Source organism: Crassostrea angulata, chromosome 3 (genome assembly GCF_025612915.1).
Source record: "Crassostrea angulata isolate pt1a10 chromosome 3, ASM2561291v2, whole genome shotgun sequence".
NCBI classification, from domain to species: Eukaryota; Metazoa; Mollusca; class Bivalvia; order Ostreida; family Ostreidae; genus Magallana; species Magallana angulata.
In genome coordinates, this window is record NC_069113.1 from 20,978,389 (window position 1) to 20,999,279 (window position 20,891).

At 33.3% G+C, this 20,891-nt stretch overlaps 1 protein-coding gene across 1 annotated transcript; it reads right to left on the bottom strand.

Annotated features, from left to right (window-relative positions):
- Positions 1–4,617, bottom strand: LOC128175246 (uncharacterized). Its single transcript, XM_052840737.1, has 2 exons — positions 4,515–4,617; positions 1–3,346 (listed from the first exon to the last, which is right to left on the bottom strand). The coding sequence occupies exons 1-2, from the start codon at positions 4,597–4,599 to the stop codon at positions 1,341–1,343; spliced, it is 2,091 nt and encodes a 696-aa protein (XP_052696697.1). The 5' UTR covers positions 4,600–4,617; the 3' UTR covers positions 1–1,340.
- Between the last annotated feature and the right edge of the window lie 16,274 nt (positions 4,618–20,891).

The following is a 20,891-nucleotide window of genomic DNA, read 5'->3' on the forward strand; positions in this document are numbered from 1 at the left end:
CTTAATAAGATTTGTAATGGGAAAATTTAACATCAATTTGTCACTCACTCGAACCATTCTACATAGTATAAACGTCATCATAAAGGCACTTTAAGGTCCATTGTAATGCAAAATCATGTCATGAAATTTGACAATTAAGCTAATTGAAAAATAAGCACTACAGAAAAGGAATCTTTGGACATTTTCCTAATAATAAGTAAACATCCTTTGAACCCTTGGTGTTTACAAATATATATCTAACATTTAAACAAAATCTAGTCCAATGGTATGATGGGACAGAGTACTGAAATATTATGGCAAAAGAGTTCACATATTCTACACAATGGTATAATTTTAATAACTGTACTTAGAAAACAAAATGCTAATGACTTTATTGATATATCTATTGTGTTTTGTCAGTCAATAAAATAAGTTTAAACACATGTATGTGAATATTTTTTTCACCACCAACTCTCTGCAAAACATAATATACAATACAATTTATGGCAAAAATGCAGCCAATGACTATCTTAAGCAGACAAAAGTATGTGTATGGGGGCTCTGCATTTAAGCTCCAACAAACAGTATAAAGACTACTACACAAAACAGTTTATGACAGTTGACAAAAATAATTGTCACAAATTAAAAACAATTAGAGTAATCAATGAACACAATGCAGCAATTGTCAATTATTCTTTATTAAACTTACAATACTTTTAATTTTTAATAAGAATTGTTAAATCAAGCTATTTTCACGTGAAAATCTAATTTTCATATTTATAAGTCAAAACCATTTTAAATGAATGCTCACCAAAAATGCTTTTTTGTTTTAAAAATCAAAAAGTATAATCAAGCAAAATATTCTATGGGAAAAAGTTTTCTTTTTAGTACACGTGTATTTGCCAAAAGAAAAAGGTAACTGGATTTTTTTTTGGGGGGGGATTTTATTTGTATATATTATGGACTAACAAAGCATTCATTATATAAATAATCATTGTAGAATAAGACTTTAAATGATGATCGATACCGACAACTTCTTGTATTAGTAATATACAGGCATAAACAAGAGTTTGCTTTTTTCTATTGACAAAAAGATATGTATTTGTTTAAAAAATAGCATTAAGATTATGAATACAAACTGTCAGTATAAAGTTGATACTCATTTATTTCCGTTTTGGAAATGTTTTTTATAACTGTAAACAAAATGAAAAAAATGACCTCATTTTCCATCCGCGCATACATCCTCACAAAGTCAACATAAAATACGTGCATATAATGTTATACTATTTCAAATGTTCAGACGAAAGTAGATGAATGACTTCTAAACGTTTGATTCTTTAACACATAAGCAGGTAGATACTTCACTGAATGTTTTTCATTTTTGTCTCGGCAATATCTACAAGTATTTTAGTATTTTGTACACGCAGATCGCCTTTAAAAGAAATTCTTTGAAATTCTTTATAGGATTCTTGAAGGCTTGAGAGCATTCGAGAACAACCCGCTCTTTTGTGCATATCATGATAACAAAGGAACAGAAGAAAGTATGCATATGCTTTATCAAAAACTATAAACTCGGAAACCTTACAAGTTTTGACAAAGTTTTCTATATCTTTGGGAAAAAGATGACTTGTTCGATGCATATCTACACATACTTTACGGTAGTGATGTCTAATCAACAAAGAATAATCACAGGGCACTTCTCTACATTTAGTTTTTAGCGATTCATTATAAACAATCGAGTTCAAAAATATTGGAGACATGTTAACTGTAACATTATAAAGCAATTTGAGGCAATGCTTATATCTGCCCTGAGAATACCACAATGATGCTAAGTAAATTGAACCAAATACATTGGCATGTTGTGCAAACATTAATGCTACTTCCGCTGACATTAAATACATTGGAAATCCTGTCAGCACATATTTGTCGTACATAATAACTCCTATTCTTCTCATAATTAATAACCAAGTATACTTCAAAGCAGTTGTTCTTACATTGTTTTCCTCATCTTGTAAAGCAAGCAAATGCATGATATTTAGAACTGAATGAATGCATTCACGATACGTAGTCTGATAACCTTTTACCAAATTCAGTGCTAAGCATAATGAACAGAATTTTCTGAGTACATATGACTCGAATTCTAATTCTGTTATACCTATAGGAAAATATAGACTTAGGGTAAAAGTAAAATATGAATTTTTGCAAAAATACACTTCGCAAAGATTGTGCAGTATTTTGCATCTTCTTTGAATAACTCTTGATTTAACGAAAAGGTTACTTTCAGGAATGAAATAGTTGGGACAACAGCCTCTCAAAAGAAATAACAATAGTCTAGTCAAACAAATTCGTACACAGTGGAAAATATTCTGTGGAATCCAAAATTCTTGATGGATATCTTCCAAGACGTGGAAAAGTACGGTTTTTATATGATACGAAGATATCGTGTCATTAGTGTCAGCGTTCAAGTCAAGAACTGTATGAAGAAGAATTTTCATTAATCCATAACAACAGAACTGAACGTGGTTGAATGAGTGGACGATATACCTCTCAAGAACAGAAAAGGATATTAACCATTGACGATCTTCGTCGTCTCCTTTTTCCGGGCCTTTGGGAACGCAATGCATGACGGTAACTCGGTCGTTAAGTATTCTTGATTTTACACTGTTCCAGAACGTTGTATGAAACGTTTTTAAGAATCCATTCGAAGAATCTATATGTACTGGCAACGCAACACATCTGTCAAATCCGTCCGGATATTTTGTGGACAAGCAGGGTCCACGATTTGTGTGGTCAACGTTTTCGTTGAACTGTTGCTTTTCGATTGAGCCAATAAACGCTCCTCTAGAAAGGAAATAATAACAAAAAACATTTCTATCGTCATTTAAAGTTTTTAGAATTTGACAAAATCCTGGTTGACAACCACTCCTCGTTGCTACATAGTAACTTTCGCTATGAGACGATTCCATACTGATAGTAAATAGATTTCTGGAAGCCATGACATCGATGTCACTCCAACTAAAAAGAAATCCTTCACCTTTACTCCCAGACATGTATTCGCACGTTTGATGAGATACATTTAAAGCATACATATACATTTCGTTGACTTCTCGTCGAATTTGAACATCCTCATTTGTTCCAATGACTAACTGTAATTGTTTCCAAAAATGATTTGGATTACAGTCGTCGAACAAGTCATGAAATCCTCTTGCCTCCTTCAAATAATGAAGCTTGCAAAGAACAAACATATAAAACTCCCTGAGTTCTTTTCGAAGATAAACATCACTTGATGCATCAATAAGCATCTGTATATTTTTCAAAAGAAGTTCGGGATTTACATCTATCCGATTAGACTTTTCTGTTATCGAATCTAAATAACAAAAGAAAAGTTCTTAATGGTTTTAAAATTAATGTAAACAGCAATATTTTGACTTTTAGATACATTTGTGACCTTGAATGCGGCCATGAATAACAATAATCCAATAAATTAATGCGTGCGTTTTATATAATGTAACTGTCGTGTTGTTAATTTTGAATTTACCGGGTGGCAGTTAATACAAAATTTACAATATGACAACAAGTAATCACATATATCTATCGTTTACACTCATAGAGTTTCTGAATATCTGTTGTTGGTTTTTTTAACAATCTCCATTCCAAACATTAAAGAAGTTAAATATCCGCTAAATGTTGAATGTTTAACATATCAGTTTTTAATTGTCATAGCTATATTGTTTATTTTGTTGCTTACTTGACTTATGAAATATAGAATCATGTTTAAATTGCAATTGAAAATTCTCTTAATTTAAGAATATTAGTGTAATTATTGATGACATTGCCTATTAATTAAACATACATTGAAACATTTCTAATTTCCAATTTAGGAATTGATTTGCTTTTTTGTTTCTATTTATGTAAATCTTTGCGAGCTACATGTAGAACCAGAAATTTAAAATCCAGATCCTCTTATAAAAAAGACTAGTGAAAATTAACAATAAACCAAGCGATTTTCAATATCGTATACCTATTTACTGGAGAAAAGGAAGTTTAATATCCCCCAATTTAGCAACTATTTCCCGTGGCTATATAAAAATAGTTGTTGTCGAAGGAGACTTGTCCGCATAGCTTGTAAATAGGTATTGTTTTCTACCGAAAAATACTTTACTTGTCGGCGATGCAGATTTTTCGATGGTAGACAAATTCGAGTAATCAGACTTTGAAATAAACGTAGCGACTTGAAAGACACCAGAAATATTGAAGTTTTAAAAAGAGGGAAAACAAATGCCCTGAGTGAATAATTTAAATGATTATTCCCCATGAATTTGCCATGAGCAGATGACACAGAATATATTTCACGATTTAATAGAATAGCATATTTATGCGTTGTAATTTTGCATGTACACAGAAAATATTCTCAAAATTAAAATATTGCATCTTTAACGGATAACTCAAAATAACAGACGAAGCCAACAATTGGTTAACGTAACATTATGACTATTAATCTTACAATTTATGGTTCAATTAAATAATTGAAATACCTGATTGTCTTCTTTGTTTATTGGAAGCAACCCGTGCTCGTTGTAACAATTTGTTTAGAATTTCATCAGCTTTATCCTTTTCCATTTTGAGTGATTCATAGATAACTACACTACTGTTTACGATTGAGTGTTCTTTTTTATTTTGTTTGCCTTTTTGTTACGCCCCATCTTTAAAATATTTCTATGTACCTAGTAACTAATAGTGATATACATAAATAACCTTACCGGTACAGGTTTTAAAGGATATTTATTGTTAACATTATTGATTTCTTGTCTGTGGGCATATTTCCAAATTAAATACTTGGTGTTCAAATGTTTAGCTTGTTCAATCGTATGGTTTGGTTTTAATATTAAAAACTAATTATTTTGTGAGTTATTTATTGTAATTAACACATGATCTCTTTTCAACATCTACCATACATGTATATAATAATTTTAAAAAAACAGTTTTGGAGAACAAAACAAGAAATCTTATTTTGCTCTTATTTCATAATGTTTGTTCGATATTCCCTCTTGCTTTTTTCTAAACATTTACTGTGGTTTCATTAATATTCAAGGGTATCAATTTGTGTGGAAGAAGTAAAAATCATAGTTTCAAGGATAGGTAAATTCGTGGCCAATGACCCTATCAATACAAAATGTTAATAGAAATCGCATTTCGATGAACATTTAATTTCGTGGATGATCAACTAAACAACGAAATCCACGAAAATTGGTATTCAACGAATATTGATGAAACCACTGTACCATAAATGTATATTATAATGAATGATGAATACTACAAAGATCAGTTTAAAAAAAACAAAGCAAAGAAACTTGTTTTGTAATCCTGAATTATAATATCTGTTAAATATTCCCAGATATTTGTTGTCTCTTGCAACACTACTAATATAATATTTTTAGGAATTCTCTTTACTCATAAAAATAATAAAATGTACTTAAATCACTCTACAAATCAAAATGAGTTGAGTTCAGCAAACATTTTTACATGAAGTTTGTATCTTTATACAATTTATACACATCATAAGTTTTGTACATGTTAAGATCAGTATAATTAAATCACGTTTAACATCACTAACAGATTAAAAAAATAAGTCAAGGAATAAAAAAAAAAGTTATTGAATGTAAAATCAGTGATTCACTTATTACAGTAAATTTCTTGTCGACATATTTAAAACATGGGTTATCAAACTAACCGGTGTATACATAGGAAAGGTATGATCAAATTAAAACTTGGAAAACAAATTGTAATGTATGAAAACAGCCATGTCAAACATTCGGACATCGAAAAACAATAAACAAACAATTTAGTTTGTTATATGAGATGCAGTGTGTTTATCTTCATTCCCAGTATGGATACACATAGATAACGACCGTAAAGTTTTAGTAGAAAATAAATATCAGGAAAAAGGGCAAAGATGAATTCACTTTAAAAGATACTAGATGATAACCCGAGCGCGGGAATTAACACTTAACAAATGAATGACATGATGCAATAATGTTGAATCATATTTTTTTAGTATATATTGTGATTTTTTTTCTTCATAGTTTTCTTAACCTATTCTTTAAAATAATAAACAAAAGCAAACTGCATAGCTGGATACTTGGAAAAGGGTTAAGAAATTAAATCTGAATTGGATGATATATACATGAACATGGCCTTTATTCTTTTTGTTGCAGCTGCGTAGAAAATGATTACATTGATTTTTTTAAACCAGTGAGTGGTATGTCTAGATTTTGTTCTTTAAGTCAAATTACACTAATATTTTTTATTCCTGTCCCAAATGTAAAGTTTAGATAAAAGACTGTCTTTTTAAAAATTGGGGAGGGTAATCCCTGCCCCCCCCCCCAAAGTTTGATAATACAATTAATGTATAAAGTTTACTACCAATCTGTCGTGGTATTAAAATGTGTGTATTTTTTTTAAAACGCCAGTGTATGCATATATATTTGTATTTTTTAACTAAAGTCATTTTTAAAGTATCTTGCTCTACACATTCCGCCATTGTGTAAATTTGTCAAACCGCGTTCCTGGGCATCCCGTTCTGCATGAAAATAAATTCTTTCGATCAAAACTCTAATCTCATGAAATTTTTCCTTTTTATTTATTAACTTTCTTGTATTAACCAAAGATGTCCCATCCATGGTTTGAATATCTACTCGCGATACAGGATGAACCCGTCCTACATTTCGCCAAGACGTTAATCAGTCAAACCGCGTTCTTGGTGACCCCGTTCTGGAAAGTTCTATTCCATTCTTTTGCAAGAGGTCGCGCTTCGCTAGGTTCTATATCTATCAAAAGTAAAATCGCTTATGCAAGAAACGAATTGCCATATTTCATTTATTCAACATTTGTCAAATCTTAACTTGTATGTGTAATCCAAGTAAGTTCCTAATAAATATATTCACTGTTTATGTAATCATTCAAAATTATTTCATTGCAAGCATACATTTTGATGCAAACTACCCCTGACTTTGATCCGCCAAAGCGTGTCCACCACCTTACTCTCATTTTTGCTATTTCGGGTTAGTTTATCGAAAACCAAAGTAGGTTTTTGATTAATTTTACATTAATAACTTATCAGTTAAAGTTCAATGCCTTAATTTAAAAGTATAGATAATCAATTTATGGATTACGTTTACTCAAGGGCGAAAAAAAATTCCACTAAAAGGAACAAAAAACTACTTGTTGTACATGTACATTATAGCCATACTATTGTGGTGCTATTTTTCACGTTCAAATAACTAAGTCAAAGACTTTTTTGCTAGTATCCTCTGGATTTTTATTGGAAATTAGTCCAAATTGTCCACCCTTTCAAAATTTTTTTTTATTTTGTAATTATTAGAAATGATTAAACAATTTGTGTTTAATTGTAACGAAACCGGTCTTTTTTCCGTGCACTACCAGATTACTTCGAGTGTGTATTATTTTTCATTTAGTTCATCATGTTGAAAGTTTGCATTAGAGTCGATTCTCTGAATAATTTCAAGAATGAATTGACAGTGTCAGTGAAACACTAGAGAAGGTTTATTCTAGTGGTGGTTTTTTGTATTATAATAATGACAAAGTGACCATTCCGTCACATTTGCCTTTTTTCACCTTGAGTCAACAGGACATTTTAAAAAAAAAACATACTGGCATATATCAACATCTTCTTTTCCAATCTTGTATATATCAGGTACAATTTAAGGTTCTTCATTTTCAGGAAGATTTTCTCACATCACACAAATAGCAGCTCTCATTGAAAGGAGGTTTTTCAGAATATCTCATGCCAAAAGGCAGAAATACATCTTACACAGATAAAAAGAAAATTACTGGAATAACTTTTTTATCACGAAAAATATTTTTAGAAACGTTGAAATCAATCTCACTGCTGTTCTTGATTCCCTACTTATTTTTTTCTCTTAAAAGATTTACTCAAAAGTAGTTTTGATTAACCATAATTTGATATTATTTGACTGCTATTTATTTTTTCAATTTTGTTAAAAAAAATTGAAAGACTAATTTTCTAAGTAAAATGTAATGTTCGTAGACACATTCATAAGGTGACTTTTCGATTTTTTTTAAAATTCAGAAATCAATTGAAATCTTCCTCCCGAAACGGACTGTAAAAGAGTTGTATTTTATTTAATTGCAATGTACATGATGTTTTTAAAGCTGTAAATGTTGCTGTACTTTAAACTTCTAATATTCATAATGTGTTATGACAGAAAATTTGGAACAATTATGTACCTGTAAACCTTATAAGCATGAAATACTATTAAAATAGATGATTATTACTATTATCAATTACCGAATTTACATGTATGTCATCAGTACCTCCAATTGTAATTTTATAAAACCGTTGTTTTGGACATTAACAAAAATAATCTGTAAAAAATATCTGTTTAGTCTAAGTTGTTAACACACATGCGTAAAATTTACATCTGTGTAAATGTAGTATTTTAAGCAATGAATTTCAAATTACATTTACAGAAAATCAAGGAAATTTACCCCCACAGGACTATGTGCGGTATGGTGCAGTTTTCTCCCCCAAAAGTTTTATAGCGAGCTTTAATGATAAGGTGGAAGATGGTTAGAATAATATTGAAAATTAGGGGGTAAAATGTTATCACCACAGTGACATAATAATGTTTAAATGACGTCATGATTTTGATGTTTTGTAGCAAAATGTGGGTTTTTTTCGATGGTTTTCTACTGGGAAACATCGAGCGCAGGCCTGCTCAAGTACCATTTTTTAGTACAATGTGTATAATTATCTGAAGAAGAACATATGTTGAAATCGTATTTGAGCAGACCTGCGCTCTATATATCCGAATGCAATATATAAAGCAGAAATGTGTTTGCAAATTTGCGGAAATTAAGTCATTTGGTTGGCGTCATAGATAAACAGCGAATAAGCAATGGTGACTAAAATCAAGAGTAAAGTACATGTAATAGGCGTCCACCGTACAATGATTTATGAAAATTTGATTTTTATACGATACTATTTAAAAATTGGTAAAAATTGGGGGCAGATATTTGACCATACCACACATAATCCTTTTTTGATGTTAAAATATTATACACAGTCTCAATTATAAATATTTAAATAAAAATTATGTTAATAAAAGAAATATGAAAAATACACTTTTTACAACTTGTTTATAACAGAGACAGCAAATATGGGATATACCGTCTCTTTTCTGAAAATGTGAAAAAAGGTCCACGTGTTAAAAAGTCTTTGAAAATACATTCATTTTTAAACAAATATTCTTTGTGTCAGGTAAAGTGTATGCATTAGGTAATTACTATCTGTTCGTCAGAGTTGTAAACATTCTAGCTACGTGTAGATCTCTTTTATTGACCATTCTAACAGGGGCCAATGTAAGGTTGACGTGTTCTAAATACTATGTTGAGATACACTCAATGCCCGAGTTTATGAGATTAAGAATTTTGCTTACCTTCTAATCAAATTAAATACTTTAGACTAAAGTTAAAAAAAACTTCAGAATGAAGATTGAATCCGTGGAATTTAGTTTAGAGTTGTCAACTAAAAACTTTAAGGCTCGTTGTTTTATATCGCCTATAACAATACACATAAGGCACATGCATTTAGCAATAATATATATATAAAAACTTTAAAAACTTATTGCCTGTATTGACGTTCACCGTCTGCAAATATTGATTTGAATGAATTTTGAATGTTTGTCAAACATTATCATTCAAATCATCCCGTTCAATGTAGAATAAAAATGTTTAAATCAATCCAAACTACATGTAATACAAAAATTGCGGTTATCTTGGTTCAGACATGTTCCTGCAGCCATTTTTCTTAGCTGTTGGCCCTGGTTATAAATGCATGTTTGTAATATCTCATGATTAGAATAATTATTTGCTTTCTATCAATCTAAATAGATTGGTCGATGGTTATTATTTGTGTATAGGTCGTCGTCCATTTTGGCTGGTATATTTGGGAAACATGCATTTACATAGATGATAAAAGTCACAATCCACGAAAATTGGTCCCCACAAATTTAAATGATTCCACAGTATTTGAAGTGCTGATTATCAACATTTCCCAAATATATCATAGCTATCATGACAACAAAATTAGCTTTCAAAATAGTTATTACATTAACATAAATTACATGCACATCCCAAGAGTCAAAAACGGGGGTTTATATATGTTTGGTTTACTTTTGAGGCATATAATTGTAAATGCGCAGTAGAAATTCATGTATATTTTTAAAATAAAAAAGTCTTTCTGTTCAATGTCCCCAATTCTATTTAATGAACGAATAGTCAAATACTAACCGTCAAACTCATGAAAAACGCATTCCATTATTGTTAAATGCGGAACCAAAGGAAAGAATGTATTAACTTTAACAATAGTTCTGCTTCATTTACTTAATACAGTTTGAAATCAAGTTATAAAAACGCATGTTAGAATTTAGAATTGCAGACAGTACATGGATATACTAGAAACCGGTCAAAAGTAAAGCCACAGATAAAAAAAAACACCCTGATATTCCGATTAGCACATCCCATACGGAAGAATTTATTAGAAACATTAAGTAATCCATACAACTATCATTAGCATGGATTACAATCTATTGATTGCTATTAGGATTGATAACCATTTTATATAGTCGATCGGTTTGTTAGGTCCATAGGTGAAATACTTGCCAAAATTAACACTTGCGAATGTTTCCTTTCTTGAACTATTTGATAATTTTACATTACAGCAACAGTGGGTTAAAAAGTCGCGGTAGTGCATTACTATGGGATATAAATTAGGGTTGGTACGTGAACAAATAGACCATAAAGCCATCGGTTTTTCTTGGATTTGGTATCGCGATTAATATGTACTTACAGTACCGATCAGACCCAACCTAACAGAAAGTAAACCCCAACTAAAACCTGGGTTTACTTTCAGGGTTTCCTAGAGTGGACCAAGAGTAAACCCAGAGTAAACCCAAAGTAAACCCAGAGTGGACACAGAGAGTAAACCCCGATCAGAAGTATACCCCTGAAAGCAGACGCTACATGTGTATTCGGAATATTCAAGGGGCAGGAATCACAGGCAGTAGGATGATAAGATAAAATACAAGTTTGCTTCACACTTCAGTGCGTATAGTTGACTCCAAAAGCAATTCTCGAGTAAAACCCAAAGTAAATCCCGAGTAACCCAAAGTAAACCCCAAGTGGACCCAACTTTTCAAAAAGTAAACCCAAAGTAAACCCGGGGTTTAGTTGGGGTTTACTCTGGTGTTAAGTTGGGTCTGATCGGTACTGTAAATCCCCCATAGACGCAAAAAAGCATGCTGGTGATGAAGGTGTAGTGATCGCTTGTTCTGACATGACGTAATCGTTCATCCATTTTGGCTGATGTGCATTTTTGTTGACCTTCTAGGAGCTGGCTCTGGAACTATAGGCTTCCTCAGACTGACTATGTTCTGTAGGTTCTGTCTCTTTTTCTGTGTCGAGATCTGCGACATTCTCATATGGCTCTGTTTCTTCAATGCTCTGGTCTTCATCTTTCGACTCCTCTGACTCTTGACCATCAGTTGATAAACTGACATCAGGTGCATCCTCCATCTGGTCAAAGTGAGTCTCTGCTGTGGTGGCACCGGTACTTAAATGTACAATAAAACCATCACAAATATCATCATCATTAGACTCTTCCTGCTAATTACAATCTACCTTAAAGAGTTTTCTCTGTGTATTCAGGAGCTCTGATTTCTTAAGCTGGAACCTATGTCTAGGTGATGGAACTGGGGATGGGAGTTAAGATCCAATGGGGAGTAGGAAATTTCAGTGCAGCGTTTTACAACTACCCTCTCCATCTTCCCCCTTGACTTTAAATACCGGGTTATTGGTGTTGGGTTGCTGCAACACAACCTATGGGGTATTTTCCCATCGATCAGCAATCTTATGTTTGCCATCAAAGGCTACAACTTTTACCAATACCCGATCCCCTTCTCTAAAACCAACTTCTTTCGCCTTCTGATCGTAACATATCTTTTGTCGATTTTCTCCGAAGTTGTCTTCGCTGCTTCATAAATACGCTCAAGTCTTAGCTGTAGATTCTCAATATACTTTGACAAAGTCTTAACTTTGTCATGTTTATCTCATCCAAAGATTAGATCTACAGGTAATGTTGGTTCTCGACCAAACAAAAAAAAAATATAGGGAGAAACCTAACATATCTTTTGTCGATTTTCTCCGAAGCTGTCTTCGCTGCTTCATAAATACGCTCAAGTCTTAGCTGTAGATTCTCAATATACTTTGACAAAGTCTTAACTTTGTCATGTTTATCTCATCCAAAGATTAGATCTACAGGTAATGTTGGTTCTCGACCAAACAAAAAAAAAATAGGGAGAAACCTGTTTTTTCATGCTTAGTAGCATTATATGCATGTACTACATGTAATGACCCTATTTGAGTCTTCCAGTCTGGTCTTGTTGCAAAGATCCCGGCAGAGAGTTCTGTTAAAACTTTCAGTGATGCCATTGGCCATTGGGTGGTATGAAGTAGTGCGGGATTTAGAAATGCCTTTTAAAAAAAAAGATCTTGTATTAGTTTACCGGAAAAATTAGCACCTTGATCAGAATGAAGTGTTGTTGGAATACCATAAGCAACTATAAAGTTGTGAAACAAGGCATTAGCTGTTGTTTTGGAAGTCTGATTCCTGGTAGGCACTGCAACAGAAAATTATAGCTGAAATGGTCTGTAATAACTAGGATGTTCTGAATTCCACCTTTAAAAGGTTCTAGGGTCAAGTAATCTATGCAGACAAGTTCGAGTTGATAGGATGTCTTTCTTCTGACTAATTCAGCTCGCTGGCTGTCCGGAGTCTTGAACTTCAGACACCTATCACACTCCTCAATCCAGGTTGCTACATGTATAGCTCTCCTCATCCTGGGCCAATAAAACCTGTCATAACAAGTGTTGTGGTTCTGTTTCTACCAGGATTTTCCATGTTAATGTGCAGGTGTTGTAAAATAATATGGATGACTTCCTTGGGAACTACCACCTGGTGCTGTCCACTGTCATCATCTTTATGTATGACTTTGATAAGCAAGACATCTTTAATTCTCAACATGAACTTGTCAATATCTTCTTTCAATGAACCTGTTTTGGTCCACTCTTGATAGAATCAGTCCATTTTGAGATCATTAGATCTTTCTGTTGTAATCAATGAAGGTACAAGTGGTCAGGTGTTGGATTCAATGATGACATCATGCAACTTGCAAGACAACAATTTGATGTCTGTTAAGGTAAGGATTCTATTAAAGGATGCCCCTGATCCGAGTCACAATTAGCCTTAACTGTGTCCATGCATATGATGATTGTATGTGGCAGCCTCGACAAAGCATCAGCATCAGTGTTTATTTCCCGTGGCTTGTACGTAATAAAAAACTGATATGCTGACAAGGCTGCAACCTAGCAGTGACCAGTAGCACCACGCTTAGCAGAGGTTAGTGTGTATGTTAATTGGTTGTTATCTGTGTAAACAGAAAAAGTTTGACCCATAAGATAGTCTGAGAGTTTCTCGGTGATGGCCCATTTGAGTGCAAGAAACTCAAGCTTATGAGTGTTGTAGTTTTTCTCAGACCTAGACAAACCTTTACTGGCATAGACTATTACTCGGTTATGACCATGTTGTTTCTGTTATATTACTGCTCCGAGCCCTGTATCACATGCATCTATGTGTAACTCGAAGAGCAGGGTATTCTAAAATATGGGATGTGGTCAACTAGTCTTTTAGGGCCTCAAAATCTGCTGTCTGCTTTTTGCCTCAATTTCACTTTGTTGATTGTTGTTGCGTACCACACGATTTCTTAACTGTAGCCATAACATCTATGAAAGGACGAGCAAATTTAGAAAAATTTTGTGTAAAATTTCTAAAATAACCAAGAAACCCTAAAAAGGATCTAACTTAATCTAGGTGTGTGGTTGCGGGCCAGTTCTTAACCTTGTCAATGTTATCTGGGTCATCTTGTACTCCTTGTTCAGAAACTATATGCCCAATGTATTTCACCTGTTTCATGAGGAAAGAACATTTCTTAGGGGACAATTTCAACCCATTGTCTAAATACTTTTCTTAGTCTGGTAATATGCTTATCAAAGGTTCTGAAAAAATAACAAGATCATCTAGTAGATAAATGAAACATATTTTCAAATGCAAATCACCAAGACATTGTTCTTGTAGCAGGCGCATTAACACAATCAAAACTCATCTTGTTAAACTCAAAGAACCCTAATGGCCTTATTGTAAAAGCAGTTCTCTCTTTGTGTTGTTCTTCTATTTCAATCTAATACTTACCTGACTTCATATCTAAAACAGTAATAGAAGTATTTTTTACCAGATAAAGAATATAATATGTCGTCAATTTGGGGGAGAGCATAGTTGTCCGTAATGGTTCGGGAATTTAGTTGTCGGTAATCCACACAAAGTCTCAAAGCACCATCATGCTTCCTCACCAACACAACATTGGATGAGAAAGGGGAGTAAGAAGGACGTAAATGAGCTCTTACCTCTTCAATCACTGATGAAGGAATTCTTCTGTATCGCTGTTTGAAGGGTGTCGCATCCTCTAAATCGATGCGATGTTTGACTCTGTCTGTTGTTCCAACATCAGTATCACCCTTGGGAAAGATGTCCGAAAACAAGGTTATCAACTCTGTTACCAACTATCAAAAACCCCTGCTGCTCCCTGGTCGTGATCTCTTTTGAATTCTTAACCTCATCAAGGACAAGTTGTACATCAGGTGAAATTGCAGACTCTGGCAGCACCGCATCTAATATGGTGATAGGTTGCAATTCACAAAAGATGGCTCTAGGATACACTGACACTGTCCTTGTGGCCACTTTGCTGATCTCGAAAGATATACTGGAGTTATCAGTGTAGCTGTAGCAGTGAAGGGATGGTGTGACATCTAGGTCTGAAGGAATGCTTGCCTTGGTGGTGGCTTGCAGCTAGCTAGGAACTGATGATAAGGGAGCTTTCTATCTAAGTAACCTCGAATTCTAACACTTCCATTGGGTGGAATAGTGATACGCTCAGTCTCAGCTGACTTGACAATTCCTAGCCTATGCCCATTCCTCTGGATTTCTCGCCCTCTTAATGTAATGCATTTAAATTCCAAATACCATGAGGTATGAAGGTCGGCGTCTTGTAAAAATCTGGAACCAAACTCTTCACTTGTAACATCAATAAGTCTTGAAATGATGTTTTTTTTCAATACGAAGAGGTACTCTGACTGACTAGTAGGGACAACGAGAAATGAACAACCATGAAAACTGTCAATGGGCATTCCATAGGGTGTTATAGAAGTACAAATGTACCCCAAATACGGCATTACCTGACCATCAGCACACTCAATTTGCAATGCTTCTGACACTGGGTGTAGTTATATGTGACTAAAGGACTGCGTATAGAATTCTTCCCTTATAGTGGAAATTGTGGCTCCAGTGTCAAGAAGTGATGGACAGATAGTGTTATCTACAACGATGGTTATTTCATTCGGAAATCCAACAATGTAGTTGGTTTTTATTGATGGACCGTTCCTCTGCTTAGCCAGATCCCTAACCCCAGAATTTGGTCTGCTGAAGTTTAAATGCCCTCTTCTATGGTCAGTGCGCACACGGCATCATACGGCAATATGTCCTTCTTGTCCACATCTGTAGCCAGTGATCTTGTTGGAATGTCGTTGTTGGTGTGCCCTATCATCTCTCGACTCGGAGTAGACAGGCATGAGTCTATACGGTCGATTCCATCCTCTCCATCTCGGAGCTCCTCTGCCTCTCTGGCAACTCTATCTTGCGACATATCCTAGTTGCTGTGGTGCTTAATTAATGGAATAATGTTGATTCACCATTACCACTTGCATTGGTCAGATAGTTGATTAAGCAGAGTTTGAATTGTGTCCAAACGCTCACCAGGAACACAAGCAGCTTTTACCGTCGCCTGTCTTGATTTGGATGCTGTATGATGTTCTGATTCTAATTTGCAAACAGCAATGCGCAACTGGTCAAAGTCAAGAGCAGTGTGATAAGGATGTCCTGATATGTCTTGTAAACCTTGTCTAAGACCTTTGTATAACATGGTACGGAGCATCTCCATTGCTTCAATCGCACTTACCTTACCCTTGGGAACAGCTCTGTTTATAATGTCTTCTAGCCGAATACTTTAAGTTGCACAATCCTCCGTATTTTACTGCTTGGCACTATTGAATTCTGCAAGGATACCCTCGGTACCAAGTACATTGCATATAACTGTCGAACTTCTGCAAAATCTCGTATATGTTGTCAACAGGACCTCATCGCATCATGACAGTTGCTTGCTCATCTTTAAGTGACCTTATGATGGGTTCAGTATTGTCTCCTTTGAATATCCTTCTTTCCTAAGGCATGCTACCTCATATCGCCAGAGCTCAAGTGATGAATCACTTGTTCCACCAGATAACAAAGCAATTTGCACTGGTTCTTTGTATGACGATGTAGCATCTGTCGCCTTTTGGAAAAATGATTGTGAAAATGCCTCTGTCTTGATTGGGGTCTTAGGGATGGCTCCTGTCTCTATGCCAACATCAACAAGTTTCGACATCCATCCACGCAAGGCTGGTGTGGTGACAGCTTTTGTTTCATCTTCATTGCAAACAGTCTTGACTAACTGCTCCATATCCTCCTTTGACATGAAGTCTTCTCCAGTTGCTCCATCCTCAGCTTTGTTCTATTCGGTGGACATGACTAATAGTAATAAAGATTTTATCAATTTAACACTCTCATGAAAGTTTATGGAGGTGGTCCATTTTTCCCAGCATGCATCTATTCTCTGACGTAGATAAACCACTTTGCTGCTGGCGACTGGGTCAATATGTTTATTTACTCAATTAATTGCATTCTTTGGTGATTCATTCGGGATATGAAGGTAGCGACATTGCAGGAAAAATAAATAACCCGCGTTAGCGGGTTACTAGTATGTAAATTTTTCCTGCAATTATCGCTACCTTCATAACCCGCATGAATCATCAAAGAAAGCATTTTATTGTTCATATTAACATCTTTCTTTAACTGATTATGAAAAGTTAGTAAAATTCACTAAATTACTCTCAATGTACAAAAGTACGTTAGCTAAAATAAACAGCCAAATCGTCTCCTGCGAGACTTTGAGTCTGGCATCGTCATGATTATTTCGTGCAGTCCGGGATTTTACTAAGGTCGTTGTAGGTTCAGACCAATCGATAAACAGGGCGTGTCAATTTTAGTCCTGTCACTTTCAGCCGCTGTAGATTTCGACCAATCGATAAATAGGGCGTGTAGATTTTAGTCTGGCTGTTTCTATAGAGCTATGAATTAACTATAAGTTTCCGTAAGAAATTATTCTTGGTAGATGTAAATATACATACTTGATATAGCTAGGTCAATGTTTATACAGAGTTGATAAAAGTTACTAAGAAAAATTATGCCTTGGTGTAAAGTAAAATCTTATACTGTCGTGAGAGGACAATGAATAAGTATAATTATAAAACTGAACTTTGATAACTGTATGATTTGTGCCAAAAATGAATTGATATTTGTGAAATATACTTACTATGAAACCATCGCATTCCAGATGTTTGCTCGGAAATGTGGAAGTCAGTGTTTACATACATAAAATGGCAATGCTGTCTGTAGATTTCAAATGAATATAAAAATGTAATTTCATTTTCTTTGTGGGGTTTCTTACCGTTACTTTTTATTTAAATGCTCTAACAATCTGTCTGTTATATTTGTTTATATCTTAAGGAAGGAGTCTTTTCTGGTTTTCGACTTGTCAAACGTAAATTTGATTATTTGTTCATTAAATCAAGATGAAAGGAAATTAAAATAGTATATTTTTCTTTCTTTTTTACTATCATACAACTTGGCATAGAAAAATGTAATCAATGTTTAGAATGGAACAAGGACTATATTTTTGGCGTAATATTGGCGTAGGAAAATATCACATGTTGCGCAATTCAGAATTGCTGCAGATTATATACATATAATGAGTCTGTTTTAGCATTTTAAAAACAATAACAATAATGTTGGATTTTTTTTTACTAATGTGAACTAATAATATGATACTTGGGTTTCAGAATATGTTTTTAAAATATGATTTGCCTATCAAATAACATTTTTATAAGCTTTTTAAAGCGCCCATTCTATACATTGATTTTTGTGAAAAAATCACTAAAATCAGTTTTTCTCTCTTATGAAACGGTCAATATATTAGCTTTTCTGTCAATTTATATCTTTATATAAAGTCTTCATAATACATAAAAATTAGAAATATTTTATTATTGGAAGCATAAAAAAATAATTAAAATTTCTTCAAAATTTAAGAAAATTAGAGGAAATGCGGGCTAAACAATATCAATTTTGGTATAAATATTTATTCCAATTTAGTAGTATAAGCTGATAGACACTCTCATAATCTATGATTTCATTGAAGATTTGAATCTTCAAATTTTAAACAAATGTCTACAGAACTATAAAGAGCTACCCTTATTTTTATCAGTATTTACATTGAGGAAAAGGTAGTGACCTTGACGTGACCTTTATCCGAAAACAAAAAGGTCAAATTTAATTTAACTGATAGAATCATTAAGTAATATGATCCGTTTGACTGTGTTAAAATGTCATGCATTTCTTATTATAAGAAGTATGTTTGATAATAAAAAGACTCCTTCCTTAATAAGGTTAGATCTTGATGATACGTATGCCGGTTCGGTTTATTCTGTCAGAAGATTAACAGAACTAAGTCACATTTTAAAAATCAGGATGCTCAGCAATGCACCTTGTGTGCTCATTTATGTGCACACATAATGTTCAAACTCATAACAACAAAATAAGGAAAGTCCTGAGTGCAAGGAAAAATAGGTCACAATAGCATTAATCCAGGGACATTCCATTCTAGTTACATGTAATGTTAACTGCTGGTGAGAATATATCATTATAAATCCAAACATTTTCTCCATAAACCCTGTTTCAAAATGACAATTCTTTACATCTGTTTCAAGTTTCAATTCACATTTTGATGATGGCAGTTAATCTGTGTTACTAAACGTGTGTAAAAATGCAATGTGTCTCACTGACGTCAGCATCGGTGCTGCCCTCTCTTAAACGTTAGAGATAAGCCAGCAGGGAGGTAATGATTTTAACAATATGGCAGCGCTCATGGATTGCAAGAATTAGTAATTCTAAATATACTATCTCACTAAGGAAATCTGTGTTTAAATTGTTTTCCGATATCATTATATACATCAAACAGACAAATTTGAGCCCTCGATAATTTTTTCATGTTCACTTCCTTTAATAACCAGATATATAAACTATAAATTTTACTGCAGGTAATAAACTACAGATCTATAAATTACGGTAAAAAATAAACGAGGGATGGCCAATTAACTAAACACACTGTAAAACTTACGAGCATAAAATGATTATCAGGTGCTGTAAGCCATCTTTGTAATTGAATTAGATTTAAAAATAATTAAATTCTGGTTGTAACGCGCTTTTTGATTGGCTAAAAAAGTATTTTATATCGTATAAAGAATGTTGCCTACGTCATAGTAAGACTAACGTCAAAAACGTATTTATACGCCTGACGTTACGTTTGAATTTTGTACACTTTTACGTCATTCTAAAGGTCAAATGACCGTTTTTATCTACAATGAAGAGTAGAAAAATTAAATTATAAGCAATGAATTCAATATTTATTAGTTTTATACGATATAGAATGGTTTGAAACAGTTAACGCTTTTTTATAAACCGCTTCGCGGTTTTTTGGCAACTTTAACATTGATTTGCGTAGATCATAGCTTTTTGTGAATAAATGCCTCACTTGATGGCCCTAGAAAAAACAAAACCATCATTATTGACTGACAACACAAATATATCGGGTTGATCAATCTCATAGACGGCGAGGCGAAGCTTTGTAGAAATTTTGTAGAAACTTTGACGTCACGATCTTCATCTCTTTTGATAATTCTCATGAAATGTATCGTAACGTTGTAAGTGGACGTTACTGAACAGTTATAAAATTGCGTGTTTATTTTTCACAGACGCTATTGTTAATACTAGTGATACTAAATTCAATTTTATCAACATTGAATATCAAAAAATCAACAGCTTTAAAGCGTTGTATTTGGTAACTGACTATTTATAAAATAATGGTTTGAGGACTACTCCTGCTACGTGTAAACTAATGAATGGTGATTTTTTAATGCTTGTAAAAAACACCTTGGCGCAAGTGTAAGATGGAAAACAAGATTGCGTGGAAATTGGAGAGAAAAAAGTATCATCATGACTCATGTTGTGGGAAACCTACAAATTAACCCAATTTTATGTAAATTGAGCTTAAAAAGTAAAAATTTGACGAATTTTGAGAAGGTAGCGATATGTTTTGACATTTTTAAATAACGAAATATTTATATATCATATATATATATATATATATATATATATATATATATATATATATATATATATATATATATATATATATATATATATATTCATATGAACCCTCAGCAAGAAATGCAAAATACATGACTTTTTGAGGATTTTTCATCAAAATATTTTTGTTTAAGTGTCATTTTTCACTTGCGCCGATGCGATTAATATTGATCATTTGCCGTTTTTGGATACTCACGTCACGTGATTATAAAGTACATATGACGTAAATAATGCGTCAAATGTTGGATATCGCTATATTGTGCAATAAAGATTTAATGAAATTCGCCCGATAATAAAAATATTTTTTTCGGTAATTTTTAAATACCATTTTTTTTACAATATCATTTTGGCTTTGGACATCATCAAAATAGCTGCGCTTATATCATCTTTGCTTTGTTTTTTCGAG

Excerpts from the sequence above, each read along its gene's own strand:
- LOC128175246 (XM_052840737.1), bottom strand. The coding sequence starts at position 4,599 with ATGGAAAAGGATAAAGCTGATGAAATTCTAAACAAATTGTTACAACGA. Across the intron at positions 3,347-4,514 it reads TAAACAAAGAAGACAATCAG|ATTCGATAACAGAAAAGTCT; the intron begins GTATTTCAATTA and ends TTTGTTATTTAG.